At 47.5% G+C, this 18,165-nt stretch overlaps 6 protein-coding genes across 6 annotated transcripts; 4 read left to right on the top strand and 2 right to left on the bottom strand.

Annotated features, from left to right (window-relative positions):
- Positions 1-523: 523 nt before the first annotated feature.
- Positions 524-1,462, top strand: CTRU02_212213 (uncharacterized protein; the record flags this gene model as incomplete). The annotated part of the gene is made up of 6 exons (XM_036724958.1): positions 524-544; positions 597-683; positions 855-984; positions 1,047-1,186; positions 1,250-1,331; positions 1,386-1,462. 6 exons carry the CDS (start codon positions 524-526, stop codon positions 1,460-1,462), a joined length of 537 nt encoding a protein of 178 aa, XP_036583123.1.
- Positions 1,463-5,586: 4,124 nt separating this feature from the next.
- CTRU02_212214 (fructose-bisphosphate) lies at positions 5,587-6,506 on the top strand (the record flags this gene model as incomplete). The annotated part of the gene is made up of 2 exons (XM_036724956.1): positions 5,587-6,182; positions 6,236-6,506. The coding sequence occupies 2 exons, from the start codon at positions 5,587-5,589 to the stop codon at positions 6,504-6,506; spliced, it is 867 nt and encodes a 288-aa protein (XP_036583121.1).
- Positions 6,507-6,590: 84 nt separating this feature from the next.
- CTRU02_212215 (uncharacterized protein) lies at positions 6,591-8,545 on the bottom strand (the record flags this gene model as incomplete). The annotated part of the gene is made up of 3 exons (XM_070205794.1): positions 6,591-8,038; positions 8,084-8,385; positions 8,460-8,545. 3 exons carry the CDS (start codon positions 8,543-8,545, stop codon positions 6,591-6,593), a joined length of 1,836 nt encoding a protein of 611 aa, XP_070060607.1.
- A 789-nt stretch (positions 8,546-9,334) lies between these two features.
- CTRU02_212216 (dihydroxyacetone kinase) lies at positions 9,335-11,196 on the top strand (the record flags this gene model as incomplete). The annotated part of the gene is made up of 2 exons (XM_036724954.1): positions 9,335-9,818; positions 9,878-11,196. The coding sequence occupies 2 exons, from the start codon at positions 9,335-9,337 to the stop codon at positions 11,194-11,196; spliced, it is 1,803 nt and encodes a 600-aa protein (XP_036583119.1).
- A 1,910-nt stretch (positions 11,197-13,106) lies between these two features.
- On the top strand, positions 13,107-13,736 carry CTRU02_212217 (uncharacterized protein; the record flags this gene model as incomplete). The annotated part of the gene is made up of 1 exon (XM_036724953.1): positions 13,107-13,736. One exon carries the CDS (start codon positions 13,107-13,109, stop codon positions 13,734-13,736), a length of 630 nt encoding a protein of 209 aa, XP_036583118.1.
- A 1,146-nt stretch (positions 13,737-14,882) lies between these two features.
- Positions 14,883-15,794, bottom strand: CTRU02_212218 (uncharacterized protein; the record flags this gene model as incomplete). Its single annotated transcript, XM_036724952.1, has 1 exon — positions 14,883-15,794. The coding sequence occupies one exon, from the start codon at positions 15,792-15,794 to the stop codon at positions 14,883-14,885; it is 912 nt and encodes a 303-aa protein (XP_036583117.1).
- Between the last annotated feature and the right edge of the window lie 2,371 nt (positions 15,795-18,165).

The raw sequence follows: 18,165 nt of genomic DNA on the forward strand, positions 1-18,165 counted from the left end.
AATCTATCTAGCGAGCCACATAAACGCACCCGCAGGCTCTACTTGCCCATGTCCAATGTTCGTGACGAAGTTTCCTTGATCCGCCCGATTTAGATACCGCTATTGCGAGGCAGGGATCAGCCATCCGCGCATCGCGGCCAGTGGGGCCAATGCAGGCTCGACGGCCGCGTGTCGTGCCGAGGGTATGGTCAAGGCGACCATTGGGGGGGGGGGATAACCTGACCAATTACCCACTTATTTAAATGAATTATGGGTCTATCTGACCAATTTTATGATTGGCTGTATTGAGGTGAAGTGGGTCCACCTGACCATGGAATTTTTAATCGGTCAGGTGCACGGACCAGTTACTGATTGCGTCCCACTACTGATTAGGGTGCATACCCCATATTAATATTTAAATCCCTATTCTATTCTGATTCTCTTCCTTTTCCCTCCGTAACCCTTTCAAATCGTATGCGCCCCCCCCCCCCCCCTGGCGCACCGATTCCTAATTACTTCCGAATCAGTTCAGAAGTCCGACATCATGCCTTCATACAAGGATTCTGTAAGTACAATGGAATCGGTTTAGGATCGATTCAGAACTGATTCAGAATCAGGACGATTACAAGACCTACAAAGAAGGTCTTCTCCAGGGCGGCAAGAACCACCGCATGGAGGATCTTCCTCCCTTCGAGTTCAACGAGGTAAGTGATTCAGAAGCGATTCCACAACGATTCAGAAACAGTTCTGAATCGATTCAGGCTGGCGAAGTCAACTCTACTGCCGCTGGGGTGGTAGATCCAGCAGCATCACGTGCACCAAGGTAATTCAGAATCAGTTCCGGATCAGTTCAGAACTAATTTCGAATCGATTAGACGGAGCGGTTCTCGAGCGAGTCGAACCTCAAGAACCACATCAAGAAGCACAAGCTCGACGGGGTCCCGGCCAAGGTTAAGAGCCGCAAGTCCGGCGCGAACTCCGTCGAGGAGAACGATGATGCAGCTGGTAAGTGATTCTGAACTGATTCTGTACCGATTCTGAACTAGTTCTAAACTGATTATGAATAGAATTCTACGACCGCATCCACGGCATCGCCATCGGCGCTCGCGATGACAGCGAGCTGCAGACTCCTTCCAAGAAACGGAAGGCGCAGACCCCTCCCCCCCTTCTTGCCGTGCCCACGCGCAAGCGGGGCAACCAAACTGTGGTAAGTGATTCTCAATCGATCCAGAATCCTTTTGGAACCCATTCTGAATCGATTCTGCAACAGATCAACTTCGCCGAAATGCGTCGCGCCGCCGGCTTCCCTGCCAAGGGCAAGTGCACCTACTGCACCACTGCCCGCAATGCTAGTAAGTTTAGAATCAGTCTTGAAGCAGTTCAGAACTAATTACGAATCGATTCAGAATGTCCTCCCGCCCTTCGCGATCAGGAATGTGAGGTCTGGGCCCGCTTTGAGGATGATGAAGAAGATGAGGCCTGAATCAATTCAGGATCGGTTTGGAACCAGTTTGGGACTTCTTTCGGGACCGATTTGGAACCGCTTTAGAATCAATTCTTTATAGATACCCGGGGCGTTCGGTTTTTAAGCTTTTTTTTAAAAAAGCATTTCTAAATCAATATAGAAATGATTTAGAATCGATTCTCTACCTATCCTATATGCTATCAAAGTCCTAACCTTCTCCGCCGCTCTGCTAACTCTAGTTCCTTTTCTTGTAGTTCAAGCTTCTGTTTTTCAACTAGAAGTTTTCTTGCTTCTAATTCTAATCGCTTTTCTTCTAATTCTAGACTTTGCTTCTGTAAGTCAAAGTCATCTTGTTGTCCCTGTCTGATTTCGTTTCTTAAGTTAGAAATAGATGTTCTTTGGAGAGTATTTGACCTAATAACCCCAGAAGATGAAGCATGGGAAAGACGAGGGGATCGATTCCGAATCGCTTCTGAAAGACTTCGGGATCGATTCGGAATTGAGGATGGACTTCTTGAATTAGTACCCCTTGAGGGACTAGACGTAAAGAGTCGGGTTGATAAAAGCCTTTCAACACGTTCATTATCTAGTTGCTCACGGGATTCCCTCTGGCGTTGGCGTTTAAGTTCTAAAATAATTTAGAAATAATTATTAATAAATATTAAAGTATTTTTAACTTACGTAAACGGCTTGCAGCTGTATTATAACGGCTAATAATAGAAACATCTTTCCAGGAAAGCCGGATTCCTAGTGTTGTAAACACTGTATCCTGCTCTAAAAGATGGCGATCGTATTCTGCACATCTAAGTACTTTTGAATTAGTTCTCAACGCATTCCAAACCAACTCCGAATCAATTCAGAAGGGATTCCAAACTTACTTCTGGATACATGTAAGTAATGGTAAATACCGATTACTCCAAGTATATGAGGCTTCATGTAAAACCTCAACAGTATTTGTATTAGGTATGAATTGACTCCAATCTGATAAGGGGATTTTAGAGCAGTTCTGATTAAGTCCAGCTGCAATTGTTTTTCGGGCTTTATGTTGAGCCCATGCTTTTATTTGAGGTTCAGCTAAGTAAATTAGTTCCCAAGTGATTCTGAAGCGATTCGGAAGCGATATAGAATTGATCCTTACTCTCAAATGCCTGACATAAAGCGAAGTAGTCTTCTGAGGAACGGCAGAATAGTAGGCTGCGCATTTGATTCCATAGAGAGTCAGGGCTACGGTCTTCTGTACAGTATGCCTCAATCCCTCGTTGGAAATGAATTAAACAGAAGCGTACAGAGCGTTCAACCTGCCATGCCCATGGTCTATGCTCTGGGTCACATTCCAGAGATAGATATTTCCCAAACCCTAGATAATTAGTTATAAATCGGTTCTGAATCGGTTTAGAAACTATTAAGAACCCATACCAATAAGGTTTTTATGGTCTTGATCAACTGTAATACCTAGTAGACCCCTACCATGAAGGTGTTTCCACTTGACTTTATATCCAAATTTCTTATAAAGTAGTTTAAACACAATTGTATACATCTGCTGATACATTTCTGTACTTTCAGAATTGGTAAAAACTCGGATAAGTGGAATTGCTAAAATAGTTAGGAATCTGTTAAGAATCCGTTCTAAATCGATTTAGAAGCGATTACGCACCTTTCGAAGATATCGAATTATACCATCCCCAAATAACCTCAACTTCCTCCTTTCCAGCTAGATGTTTATAGTTTGTATCTACCTGGAAAGTATTAAAAGCCTCTTTCTTCCATAATTCAGCTTGCTCTGCATGAAATACAATACATAGGTATGTATTGCCGTCATCATTAAAGTACTGAATATACTATAAGTAAATTAGTATTGAACCCGCTCAGAACCGATTCAGAATCACTTCATACCCGAATTTGACGCCTAGTTTGAGCATACTGGTATTCATACCAAATCGCTAGACGTGAACAGCCTGCTGGAAAGCTAATTGCTTCTTGTTTACGGATAATTGAGCGTAAGAAGTCTGTATTTGCTAGACTTTGATGAACGCTTGTAATAGTCTGGCTATTATAAGTATCACAGAATTCCTGAAGTTCGCGAGATTGTAGGAATGCATCTAGAATCAATACTGGATTAGTTCTGAATCGGTTCGGAAACGATTCTAAAAGGATTCTCACTTAACCCCGTTCTAGGTTGATTGATCTTCTGGACTACCTGTTGCAGCCCAGATATAATACCAGCTGGGGCTCTAACTGGTGGTGGTGGTGGATGTAAATGGACCCCATGAGAAGTTAGAAGAATAACTGGGGTAGCTTCTAGATCAAGCGGGACCCAGAAGTTCCATTTTACTGAACACGTAATTTGAAGAATTGTTTCAGGAACGATATGATTAGCGTCTAGATTGATTCAGAATCAGTTGGGAACCCATTTGGAATCGATACGATACTAATTTACTTACCGCATCGTGTAATTCTCCTCTTATTGCTAGCAAAAAGATAACAGCTATCAGTAGGGGAGCTTTCTTCTATACTTCCCCCTTGAAGTATAGTTTTGATTAGAGGTAAATATAGCTGGAATTCGATTGGAGGAAAGCCAATATAATGGTTTTCTCCTTGGAGACTTTGTGACCAGCAGATGCAGCGGGCTGTAATCTGGGAAGTTCCTGGAATATACTAAAGTGATTCCGAATCAGTTCCAAATTGATTCCCAATCCATTCAGAAAGGCTTCTTACCCCATACTCTGTATTAACTACTTCAAGACTACATCTTTCTGTAAACGGTCGGCAGGCGGTATGTTGTTGGAAACGTTTTATCTGTGCTTGTGCCCATCTATTTATAAGTATTAGTATATTATTTCTAAAAGGGTTCCGAACCCGTTCGGAATCGATTCTGAATGCTTACGAAACTGCTTTCCGTTTGAGATCATACTGTAGTACCTCTGTTCGTAATGCTTCAATACTTTGCAAGATTTCTGGGGTAACTTTCTGATGCTTCCAGCATGGAAGATTCTGATCGAAATAAGAGCATGCCTTTCCACCTGTACAAGTGTAAGTTGAACGTAAACAAACAGCATTTTGAAGGAATGCTGAAGTCGTCCGTTTTGGTGGGAATTGCCGGGCATGGTTGTACTGAATCTGTGATGTAATTAGTTCTGAAGTAGTTCGGGATCGATCCCGGATCGATTCAAAAGTAGTTCGTTTACCATTCTCCAAGGCGATTTAATATCCTCCTCATTTAAAGTCCTTATATCAATAACATAAAGGACTCCATTCTCACTTGTTTCTGGATATTCTATAAATGTAGGTAGAAAGATTACTTTTTGAGCAAGTACATGAACATCCCTGAGGCTATTATGCCCAGAACGGGTTGCCTCTGATGAAACAAGTGTTGGAGGTATTTCTGAATCGGTTTCGAGTTGATCCTGAATCGATTTAGAACTAATTCCAAAGTCGTTCTCATATATCCCTACCTCCTCATTTACTGGTAAGCCAGACTGGGCCTGGGCTGGTAGTTGATAGTAAAGATTTAAGTCTTCTTCAGCTTCTGCATCAAGACTAGTAGGTTCTAATAGAGGACTTATTCCCTCTAGGCGAGGGAAGAGATTTTCAATCGATTGAAGAGCCATTGTAAATCGATTCGGAACGGATTTGGAAGCGTTTAAATGTCGTATGTTCTTACAAAAAGTATGTCAAGGGTGAGGTTTCAAACCGCGCTAAGGAATTTCAACCTGACCATAGCTAACTAGCTGACCATGGTCAGCTGATCTCAGGGTAGCCCCATAAATCACAAAATAAGTGGGTAATTGGTCAGGTTATCCCCCCCCCCCAATGGTCGCCTTGACCACACCCTCGTCGTGCCCCGGTCAACCTCCGCAATTGAGCTTCAATGCTGTGAGCCACACTCAAAGTATCAGACGTGACGCGGGGTAAAGTGCGTCGCGAGGTCGTAGGGAGGCATTTAGATACAGAAATTGTGATACCTGATTAAGCATGGTTTCATAGGAACTGCCAATAATCTCTCCGGTATTAGAAAGGTGGTCATGGTACTTGAATACTCAGGTTTTAGATATCACCCCATCAAGCGCATTATCTCAGGATCTCTACCGACGACAATTCTGGAACGACATTTCAAAAATACTAGAAGTTGATCTATAGCAACCATGGCGAGCTGGGACCCCTCCAAGAACAAGACCTATCAAATCCTCAAGGCCGCCGAGGAGGGTCAGTATGGTGTCGTCGCACCCATCGCCTACAACATTGAGAACATTCTCTCCTTCATCCGCGCCGCCGAGGCGAAGCGCAGCCCGCTCATCATCCAAGTGTTTCCCTGGGCCATTACTTTCTCCAATGGCCTCCTCGTGCATGCCGCCGCACATGCCGCGAAAGCGGCTTCGGTACCGGTGGCCATCCACCTCGACCACGCGCAAGACGAGAAGATGATCCGTCATGCCGCTGATAACCTGCCGTTTGACTCCATCATGGTTGACATGAGCCACTACGAGATGGAAGAGAACTTGGCCAAGACAAAGGAGCTCGTGGCATACTGCCATGCGAGGGGCATCGCGACAGAGGCGGAACCGGGGCGGATCGAGGGCGGCGAGGATGGTATCGCAGACACGGCAGACCTGGAGGGCGCTCTGACGACAGAGGAGCAGGTTGAGGACTTTGTCGCGACAGGAATTGATTTCCTGGCACCCGCTTTCGGAAACGTACACGGCGAGTACGGTGCTAGAGGCCCCGTTTTGGAGTTTGATAGGTAAGGATATCAGATTTTGACGTGGTAGCACGGTTACTTACTCGATTTGACAGGTTAGAAAAGATCCGGGCCAAGGCTGCTGGTAGGGTGCGAATTGTTCTCCACGGAACCAACGATTTCCCCGAGGATTTGATGCAGACTTGCATCCGCGGGGGTGTGTCAAAGGTCAACGTCAACAAGTTGGTGCTAGACGATTACCTGGTCCATCTGAAAAAGAACGCCCCGACTCTTAGTTTGACGACATTGATGGAGCAGGGTGTCAAGGAAGCTCAGAAGTTAATGGAGTGGCAGATGGATGTATGCAAATCGACTGGCAAGGCATAATCCCCTCATGATTCATATTTATCTTAGAAATAGATGTAGTGATACCAAATAGACATGGGTATATGTTAAACCGCGCGGAAATCGTCAACGCGTAGCATCCGGGCTCCTAGTGTCAGCATCCGCCCACGCCTGCCTCAGATCCTCCCGCCAAGTCGCCATCGGCGTCCAGCCAACTCTTGCTTCACTTTTTTCGATGAGGGATAATATTTTTTCTCTTTTTACGGGTTCCTGGACGCATAGTCCAGCGCCATACAGACATTGTGCAGAAAGGATTTGACAGCCTTCGTCGTTCAGCTCCATTGCTATTCCGCATATCGTGTCAACGGCTTCCGAGAGAGACCGCTGCATTTTCAAGAAGCCATTGAATCCCGAGGGTATAGGACTGTGTAGAAGGATGAGTATACGTGCGAAACAGTAAGCCTGAAGAGCAACGCCGAATTGGGGAGGATGAACCCAGAGCGGAGTGAAGACGTCAGAAGGGTTAGTCGACGTTGGGAGAGGCTTAAATTCGCTGCCCAGATATGACCTCCATCGCTCTAAATTGGCCAATAGTTCGCTCCCAGTGCGAGATCTGTTGGCCACGGCAGACGCGTCTGGCGCAGGTGACGCATCCGCCAAGCGGGAGTCGGCGCAAAAGTTTACAGCCTGAGAGAGGAGATAGATGGCCATGTGCGCGAGGCCGTTCTGATCTAGTTCATGGTATTCTTTATACGGAGCCCAGAAGCTTAGACATCGTCTCTTCTCTCGGAAGGCGGCCCAAATGTCTTGACGGAGCCAAGCCCACCAGACTGCCTGACGAAGGCCACCGGACGACCCGTTGACATCCTGAGACCGCTGGATCCAGAAGACGCCTTTCAGGTGTCTCTGCCAATTTCCCCGGCCATCCGACTCATCGAGCATCTCGTAAGCCGAGATGACAATGGCTGTGGCGTTTAGTTCTTCCGAATTGGTATAGCTGGTATAAGCTAGAGCTTCCTGGACGTAGCGGAGGGTTTCATAGTAGTACCGAATCCACTCGCCGCCAGATTCCTGTGCAGGACTACCACCAGCCGTATCCCGGCCCGAGTGCGCCCCTTCCAACTTGGAGAGGTGCTTGGCCGACAAAGCCAAGATGGCATTCATGAGACCTGCATTCCGCAAGGCCAAGCGGACTGCATAAGTGGAGAAAAGCATGAAAGGATCCAAGAAATCCAGCCAACGCGAAGATCGCTCGGTGAAGTGCCGGAAGAGAACGGCCTCGCGGTTGGTCAAGCTGATGTCCCTGTCCGCCTGCCAGGCTTTTCTTTCCGGGTCGGAGACATCGTTGAGACGAGATTCCAGGTTGCCCGCATCAGGTGGGCCGTGCAAGGAGGCCGCACGTCGCTGCTCCTCATTTTCCGGAGCGGGACTGGGGGCCAGCGAGAAGCCGCTGTCAGCCTGCGCGGCGTCCGTAGCGAGCAGGCCGAGCCATCGGGTCGAGGCGAGGTCGGTGGTCCACAGCTCGGATGCGACGGTCTCGGGGGAGTAACTGTACACATCGCCGAGCGTCAGCCCTGCCGAGACGGGCGGCTGGCTCGCGTACAACGACTGGGTAGCCTCAAAGTCGCGTGGTGACTGGGTCAACGGTGGCACCGAGGTCTGCGTCACGAGGGACACAGGAGTAGTGGACTCGGCTGCTGAGTTCCTCGCTGCATCCTGATCTACGCGAGATTGTACATCCGCAGCGCGACGATACCGCGTCCGAGGAGAGTTGGCCACCACCGGGGCGGCTGGGCTCGCCTGCTTACCGCCTGCATCTTGGGCGATCTGGGGAAAGACGCAATGTCGAGACGAGATGCTGCATGGGCCACATACCGGCTGCTTTTCGTCACACTTCTTGTGCCGTTCGCGGCATGTCAAGCTGCAAATTTCGCGCGGGTCAGTCAGTGATCGCGCCTCGAGACCGCTGGAGGTGGAGGTCTAGGTTCAACTCACCAGCCCGTTTTGGTGCGCAAACCGCGACCCCTGGGCTTTCTGACGCGCTTCTTTGGTGCTGCGGGTGCATTCTGTCTTCCGTCCATGAGGTCATGGCAGGCTGCGGTCGTCCCAAATGTACAGAGAAACCTTGCATGCGGGAGTCCAGCATAAAGACTGCGAGACGCGGGCTCTCAACTGGGGGGGTTAATTGGTTAAACCTTTGGGGCTAGAGATGAGATTTGACGAAACAGCACTTTAGGATCTACAGTTTCAGTCACCGTAGAGTCTGTGTGAGTCTGGGAGTCTGGGGTGTAACCGGGGATCACTCGTGACCCAGAGGAAATGCGAAGTCGTGGCGGTTATTTCCGTTAGAAGCGGAGCATACTATGTAACTGACATCCCTAACTCCCTTTCGGCTTGTAGTTCGTGAATTAGTAGTCGGCACTTGTCCGATTATGTTGTGCTACTCATTAATTGCGGAGTCGAACTGGGGTCTTGATCGGAACTGCGCGCGGGGAAAACGAACCACCCCCAGAAAAATCGAAAAAGTTGGATGTCTCGTGCGTAAAACAAGGGGGTAGTCCGCGGCTCGGGGTGAAGCCCGCGTCTCGGGGCCACGTCCCAGCTTCACTGTCATCCCCAGCCAGCGGACTCACATATCGACAGAATAGCCGCGACGTTGCAGAGACGAAGACTACCTATGGATAATATTGCATGGAATCGAGGCGCGTTGCGCTTCAATGTCTTGCGCCTATGGACGGCATGCGAGAAACCTCGCAACGATGCCATGCGGTTCGGTATCCCCATCGCACTCCTTATATCCAGGAGTTGCAGCCGTTCTAGCAATAGCTGAAGGGCAATTTTGATAATTTCCTCCCTTATACCACGTAACCATGGCGACCAAGCATTATTTCCCTGATACCGCAGCGAATACGCTTGTCCCGAGAGCCCTCCGTGCTCTCGTCTCAGCCAACCCTCACCTTACCCTCAGCGAGGCTGACCGTGTTGTCGCAAATTCCCACAATGACCCTGCAACCGTTAGCATTATCGGCGGTGGCGGCTCCGGGCATGAGCCGGCATGGAGCGGATTTGTCGGCGAGGGTCTGCTTTCGGCAGTTGCGTGTGGTGACATCTTTGCCTCTCCGAGCACGAAGCAGGTCTTGGAGGCCATGAGGCTAGCTCCTTCAAACGCCGGTACTATTCTTCTCATCACAAATTACACTGGAGATCGCCTACACTTCGGCCTCGCCGCCGAAAGGGCAAAGGCTGCTGGAATTTCGGATAACATTGTCGTCCTCCCCGCCACAGACGATGTATCAATTGGTAGGAGCAGGAGCAGCAGGGTGGGCAGAAGAGGAATGCCCGGCCACATCTTCAGTAAGGATTCTCCTACTTTGCCTCTCTGCAAGAAGAAACCGAGTCTGATAAAATTGCAGCCATGAAGATTCTGTCCGCAGCAGCAGCTGAGAAGTACTCCTTCGAGAGGTGCGTCGACATCGGCAGGGCAGTCAATGACCAGACTGTGTCGATAGGCTCTGCCTTGGACCACTGCCATGTGCCTGGCAGGCAGTTCCACTCCATTGCGGAGGACTCCTGTGCCCTCGGTGCTGGAATCCACAATGAACCTGCGCAGCAGCTGCTGTCTCCTTTCCCGTCTGTGAAGGACCTGGTTGAGAAAATGCTGAAGTTGGTGTGCGACCCGGCTGATGCTGAAAGGGCATTTGTCACCTTTGAAAAAGATGACGTGGTCACCCTACTCATCAACAACTACGGCGGTCTCTCCGTCCTGGAACTAGGCGCGCTTACGGACGAGGTCCAAACACAGTTGGCCTCAACGTGGAACATCAAGCCTAGCCGTACACTAACCGGTGCTTTCGAGACCTCCCTGAACGCGCCTGGCTTCTCTATTTCCCTGGTGAACATCTCGGCGGCAGCCAGGCAATCGAAAACGAGCGCAGAAGAGTTGCTGAACCTTCTTGACCGCCAAACGACAGCTGTATCATGGCCTAATATCATTCGCCCGACCGCGAACAACGAGAAGACGAATGGCGTTGCTGTTAACGGTCACGCAGACGAGAACAACGCAGCAGACGCCAAGTCGACTGTTAAAATTCAGGCTGATCCTAAGTTGATTGAGAGCTCAGTGAGATCAGGTTGCGAAAGCGCGATTGCAGCAGAGCCGAATTTGACAAAGTGGGACATGGTTATGGGCGATGGCGACTGCGGAGAGGCTGTCAAGGGTCTCTGCGAGTCGCTGCTTCGTAACCTGGACAACGGCGTTGCGAAGAGCGGTTCAGTCCTTCACTTTTTGGAATCTACCATCGACGCCGTAGACGACATGGGAGGCACTCTGGGTGCCATTCTAGGAATCCTGCTGTCTGCTTTTGCCTCGTCCCTCAGGGCCAACGCACAAGAAAATGGCAATGTTGCTGCCGGTTCGTCTTCTGCCCTCTACGCCAAGTCTCTCGCATCAGCTGTGGAGTCTTTGAAGTCCCACACGCCAGCGAGAGAAGGTGACCGTACCGTTATGGATGTTTTGATCCCATTTACGGACAGCTTTGCAAAAACTGCAGACTTCGGGGCTTCCGTTAAGGTGGCGGCTGAGAAGGCGGAGGCCACGAGGTATCTCAAAGCAAGGTTTGGCCGGGCGACTTACGTCGGAGAGGCGGCGGGGCAGGAGTTACCTGATCCTGGTGCGTGGGCTTTGTACGAGATACTTTCGGGAATGGCGAAAGGGCTGGGGATTGTGGCATGAGGTATCCAAAAGGGTTTCTTAGTAAGAAATAAGAGCGAGTTAACAAAGGCAAAGTTCATTCAGTGAATATTCTTTCAAAGGTACAATATGGCTCTCTACGGCCAGGGCGTATAATGAGGCGGGCGGGGATAAAGGTTACATTGCCGTTGTGAAATACAAAGGCAGGACTTTACAATATGTTGTTGAAAGAACGTCTATCAATGAACTCAGGGACATGTCGATCTCACCATTCTGTTGATTTCTCTGTTTAAGTGGTCAGCCATAGTGGAATCAAGCATTTTCCGACCACTTACGAGCCTGTGCTGACAGTGTTCTGCCCACAAACAAAAGTGTTATCTGAAAAAGACTCGAATCAATATGAAGTCATATCTTTTTACCCTAGAAACATCTAGTGTTTTGATAAATTGATGCTGTCCGTGGAGATTGCATAGTGGGTGCCCGGCGATATCGCTCTCCGAGTGCTTAAGTCAATGATCTTCTGAAGCGAAAGAATATTAAAATAAAGCGGTTCTGGATACTATAGAAATATAAGATTTGATTTCTACGTGATAATAGCGTAATTACAGCTTTTTATTCCGTCACTAATGGTTGGCTACCGATTCCTTTGAAGAAGAACATCTGTGCAGCGATAGGGCCATCACCATCACACCCCATTATGCCAAAATGCCCAGCGAGTAGATGCGAAATTGGTTCACGAGAGATTCCAATATTGCTCTTGCCTACCATTTTGCAGTCTTTTATCGATTAGAATTGTTGCAAAACGATGGCAGTAATGCAATGTAAAACTTTATATCACATGCTCAACACACTTTCCCTCCATAATTCAGATTGTCGTGGTGCTTCAGAGATTCGTAATGCGGCAACCTGACAAGCTAACCACGAATTATTTGGATCCAAATACTAGCACATACATACTGACTAACCGCTTTCCTTTCCTCGGTTGAACTGAGTAACCTTTCTCATTGACACTATGAAAAAAATGTGTTCCATACCAGATTGCCATGTTTGTGATATGTTGGCAGCCATCTGACTGTCGGTAGGGAATTCCCAAGTCAACAGCCACCCCGCGGGCCCTATTCGTGGCCCAGTGGGTGGATGAAAATTTGATTGATCCCACAGCAGCACTCAGGCATCACGAGGTTTGTTTGCGATCGCTCCGCTCGGGCATCACCAAATCTGACGACGGAGTTTGAACAGCTGGAAAAGTTGTATATACAAGATATTGTGCTTAATCAATGGACAGCAATATTGTGTTGGAAGTTTGAAGACTAGATTGTCAAGCTCAGGTTCGATTTGAAGAAGACATTATTCACGATTTTGACTTTGTGTTGCTAGGGCTGCCTTGCTCCGATCATGAAAGGGCTGATCAATAGCATGTATTGTTGCGTAACAAGCATATAACTATTGATTAGTTTGTATGTAATAACCAGAACACAGAGAATCATCTTCTGTAACATTGGTTTGATATAGAATGTGCTTGTAATGCTAATTGAACCTCGTTGTGATGGTACAGTCTGACAGTTCTGCACCCGACATGGCTGCTGTTCTGTCTCTTTTTCGTTATACCTTCATGTTGCTAATGTTCTCACAGAAGTTCATGCCAGGCAGCCTTAATCAAATCTAGTATAAAGACTGGCCATTTTACTTCTCTTTCTCGAATTCGGAAGGCCCATCCATCACTCAACGGATTCGCACTCACTTCCTCACAATTCAAACAAACACCAATACCAGCCTTTTCACAAATTGGTTAACGTCACAAAAACACCAAACTCAGCATTCTACACACCTGAGAAACCATCTTCATCACACACTTTCTCTCCGCCTCTGCTGTCCTTCAATTCAATCACAACTGTCCGGTCCTTTGCATACAGCACAATACCCGAAGGCTAACGCCGGTACAGACAGACAAAATGGCTGTAATTACTTGCATTGCAAACCTCACCAAGGAGCAGAAGCATATGTGTGATGCTATTCTCACTACGCTTATGCAGCGAAACTACCCTCTTAATGCGCCCACCATTGATTCACTTCGAGCCGACCTGTGGGTCAAGGTCTTTGAGAATGGCTGGACCACCAAGAAGGCCAATCCAGCTCCTGCCTCTCTTCCCAAGCGCACCAACGACGAGTCTGGTGTATTTGTTGGCACTCTGAATGAGGATGCGCCCATCAAAACCAAAGGTGGTGCTGTACCTATTCACCGACGGGCTGGCCATCCTGTTATGTTCAAAGCTAGCTTCCAGGCTAATGGCCAACTGGCTTTCTTCTGGATCGATGAGCAAGGCCAGAAGATCCCTGCTACTTCCGTTGATCACGATGGCGACCTTAGCCTAGAAGAGTTAAAGGAAATTGTCGCCGACCACTATGACTCCAACGAGCTAGAACGCGTTGGCAAGTGGAACTGGACAACTGTTGTTTATTGGTGTCGGGCCCGCCTCCTTGCTCTTTGTGGCCAGCATCAAGACGATGTCCAGGAAGACCTCTCCGAACTTCAACAGATTCGTCTTGTCGAGGAGTGGCTGGACGACGCCAAAGATAACTAGATCTCACCCGTGTTTGAGAGACTTGTCGATATTGGTTTGGAACTTGGTTGACTTTACGGCGTTTGAGGATCCGCGGAAGTGATACGGTAGACGCAAAAACCCATAATTACCTTCTTCACGGGTGCACACTCTACTACTACATTCACGTCTTACTGGAAATTAGGTACAAACAGAATGAATCAGTTTTCACGAAGAATAGATATTAATACCTTAGTGAAATTAATCAAGCACATTTGCGACAGAAATTCACACACTTAACTTGGGCTGCTGCTAATTATGGAAACGGCATGTGACGATGTTTGTAAAAGCCTGCTCTTTCCCAAATTACTTTGTGATGTGACATGGAAATGTGATTTGTCTTTTTCTTTCAAATGCCAAATGAAAATGGCTTGGGAGAAGCCCCCCAGGTAAGTTATTGAGCAGGAAGGGGCGTACAAATGAGGAGGCAGTGGCTCCTTCCTGTTGCAGTGAATTCTTGCAACTCGGGTGGCTCACCAAATTTTTTTTACTTTGGCATCAGATCTTATTAGGAAACTCGCAAAGATGCCTCAGACATCCTTCTTTATCTTGATAAGGAGGTGTCCAAGGCCCTTCGTCATATACTTGGCTGATGCAGGAAATCTTACTTAAATTCCATGTTGGGAGGAGGTGAGATAAATTTGTGCTTTCTCTTACTACCCTAGTACTAAATAATGAATTTGCTGCGATCTCGAAACAACTGAAGGCGCCAGAGACTGCCCATGCCCAGAGTGTGCGACCCTGCTTCTGAAAGACTAGCTTGTAGTAGCAACAAGGATGAAGTACGCTGACAGGAAGTGACGCTGCATTACAACACATCTGAGGTGAGAGGTATCCAAGGACGTCTTAGAGAACTACTATCAACACAGTTGTCTTTGAAGTTGGGTGGAGTATCTGCTCAAAGTAGGGATGACTAAGCAGCTTAAAGAGACAGTGCCATTGGAATTAATCAAACTCATTGTGTGTCACGGTCTTTTGAGATTGTTAGTCCGTAAGGCTGATAAAGGACAAAAAAGGCAGCTTAGTATTTCATGTTTATATCGATTCAGTTGATACAGATAGCTCATAAATGATGGCTACAGACAAAAGTTACAACCCCATTGTGAAGTTCAAGCAATTATCCCGTTTTTAGGATGAGCCAGCAGAGAATCTCTGGAAGAGCACCGTGCCAAGGGCATTACCGTTGGGGGGTGCATCATACTCATTCTCATCGACCACCTGATCCCAGTTATCCCTGACAGTCTCGACATCCCATTTATCCTGAGGCGAGCCTTGGTAACCCTTGGTTTCTCCCAGAAAAATGCGAGTTATAATTTTCCCTTGGGCACCAAGGGTCTCCCCGTTTGCTTTGCAATCATCATGTGTGAGCCATACTACTGCACGTGCCGGCTCCGAAGAAGGCAAGTTTGCCTTCATGAATTGTCGGAACTCTTCGTTGGGCAAGTTCTTTTCAGTCGTATCCGTGAAGGCTGTGGTAGCAACAGCGTTGACGTGGATGTTGTACGGTTCTCCTTCGACAGCAAGGGTCTTGGCCAAACCAACAACGGCAAGCTTGGCGGCAGCGTAGGCGGAGGTGCCAGCCATACCAAAGATTGTATGAGACGTGATCATGACAACTCGGCCATACTTCTGCTTCTGCATGTAGGGCCAAGCTGCACGCGTCAAATTGTCCGATCCTTCAACATGAATGGCAAGCATGTTGCGCAGCCCAGCGGAAGTAGTTTGATCATACGGTATCGATTCATAGGTACCAGCATTGTTGATAATGATATCGACTCGACCGAAAGTGTCGATGGCCTTCTTGACCAATGCTTTGGCAACAGCTTCGTCCGAGACGCTACCAACACATGCGACAGCTTTACCGCCAGCTTTGACAATGTCATCGACGGTGGCTTGACTCGTAAGCGGAGTGGTGCTGTTGACGACTACGGAGGCTCCAAGGCTACCCAGAAGTAGCGCGTGCTGGCGCCCAAGGCCACGACCAGAGCCAGTGACGATGGCTACGCGGTTATCAAATCGGATGGGGGTAGAAGGAGACATTTTGCTTTTGGACGTTATACAATGAAATGTTTATAAGTGATGTGCATGGAAGAAGTAGTTGTAGATGTTTGTTTGCTTATGAAGTGATGAGATTGAGAAGAATTTCCATCTCATCTGGCTGTCGAGGCTCTTTATACTTAGTTGTCAGTTGAGGTTAAGGGGGCTGAACAGGGTCCATATGTCAGTCTTCGCTGTCTTCGCTAAGACGCCGGTTAGATCAAACGTCAAGTCCCACCTTTACTTTCCGCTGAAATATGATTTCCGCTAGAAAAATGGTATTCCTATGCGAAACGATGGTAGTGAGTTCCCACGTGCTTCAACATCTTGGATACTTACAGCAAGATGAGTGCCTTTAGCGTGTTGCAGGCCCTGTTACACTGTAAATCTTGCGGACTTGCCTTTTTGGGAGTTCTGCGGACTTTCTTTCAGGAAATAATGGCCGGCAGGTCTTCTCCACCTTTGCGGACTTTGGTGGCGTGCTGGCCCAAGTTGTTAAGGTTTTGGGCTGTGCGCAATGCGCTCGCTCCGCTGTCCGCAAACTAAATGCCTTCAATCGAAGAATACCTGACCTAGTACTACGTAGTAGCTTTATGCCTTCTTTGACGAAATTACGGCAATCAAGGGGGCGTTGAGGGAATAAGAGCCATGAATGAAGAACCTCACCTACTGTTTTATTCTTCACCTCGAAAATTCCCAGGCCCTAAACACATGACTTTCTCAGGTGGTAAAATGTAAGATGTTTAACCAGATATGAATCGACCACAAAGTTGGGATCACGAGATACCCTTACGGACTTAGAAAAGAAGGATTCTTTTCCAACTGTTGAGGAGTTTTCTCTTGTGAGTGTATTCGTGAAAAGGCTGTAGAGGTAAAGGTTGAAGTGAATGGGAGAGATATGCCCTCTCAGTAATCATCATAATGGAGTCATACTCCATTGCAATTTTCTCAAGATTTTCGACACAAACCCAGAGACTGAAATGGTATTTCAATATAAGTAAACGATTTTTTATTCGTCCAATTCAATGTTCCTCGATTTCTTAATCAAGTGACACCCACGTAGATTTATTGAGGGACAATCATCCTATTCTAGTCTGATCACATTAAGACAAAGTTCAAATCAGAGTAAGGAAAGCTTATGATCAGGGAACAAAGAATCTTGCGGCACTCGCCGCTGCCCAGTTTAGATGTAGGACGGATGTTCATTCAAAGTACAACACAGAAGGTCCAAGTAAAAGGAGGGCATGTGTTGCGATAGTTGGAATACGGAGTCGTGTGGCACTTCCAGCCACACGCCCGCCAGGCTGAGAGGCCCAAGCCTCCCAGACCCACGTGACAGGCCAAGGGGGAATATCCCCACCTTCTAGTCAACAACACCACTTTCAACTATCATGAACCATCGATTAGAACCAATTTACTGTTATTTGTTATTGACGAACGGAATTCCGTTTCACCCCCTGTGAAACCTACAGCATGATTCATTGATTGTAGCAACTTTTGGTCCTAAGAACCCTCTGATGTGCCCAAAGCAGGTCACTTCGTTCAATACACTTCCCGTCTCAGTGGATTTGGGACGGCGACAGATATCGTAGGACTCGATACTCGGACCTAGTTTAAGTAAATGGAAGACCTCGTTGTCGAAGTCGACGCTGGTAAAAAGCCTGAGAGAATTGATACTTCGTGCAAATGTAGATTGTTTGAAATGTTGCCTACACTGACATAATAGTTACTTTAGGTAGGTAGGAACCAATCATCCCTGAGACTGTCTTAAGTTACTGCTTAACCTACATCAAATAATTACTGACGTAACCTCTGAGCTCTGCACTACCTTCAAGAAGCGAATCCGGGTGACGATAATGGTGTCGTTCGACTCGGACGCCCATTACACGAACATACAAATCAATTCATTGTTAATTGTGAGAGGTAAATATGTAGTAATGCTAAATTAACAAATCACTAATGCATTAGTAATATCTATCGATAGCAATAAAAGTTCTGCTTTATTGACCAGTATTCTGTAGAAGTGCCTAGCTCACCCTGCTTAACTCGCATTGTACGACCCTCGACTGGTGGATGATTGAGATGCACCTGAACAGGCTCCCCACAGGATCCACGTTGCTGGACAATTCTCAAAATAATGCCCATATTGGGTTAGTGCGCAATCAGCTACATCTTTAAGGCTAGTGAGCAGGGGTGGAGGGGTGGATATCAGATGAATCAGTGACCTCAGCTTTTCGTGGTAGTTACCTTTTAACCAAAACTGTTCACCGTTCCTTGTCTCCTCCACTGCATTGTCCACCGGATTCTCTTGCATTTGAGATCCGGTGCTGAGAGCCATTTTTTGTCGTAGTTATTGTCGCAAGGTGGTTAACTG

The sequence above is a fragment of the Colletotrichum truncatum genome (genome assembly GCF_014235925.2).
Source record: "Colletotrichum truncatum strain CMES1059 chromosome Unknown Contig_0008, whole genome shotgun sequence".
NCBI lineage: Eukaryota > Fungi > Ascomycota > Sordariomycetes > Glomerellales > Glomerellaceae > Colletotrichum > Colletotrichum truncatum.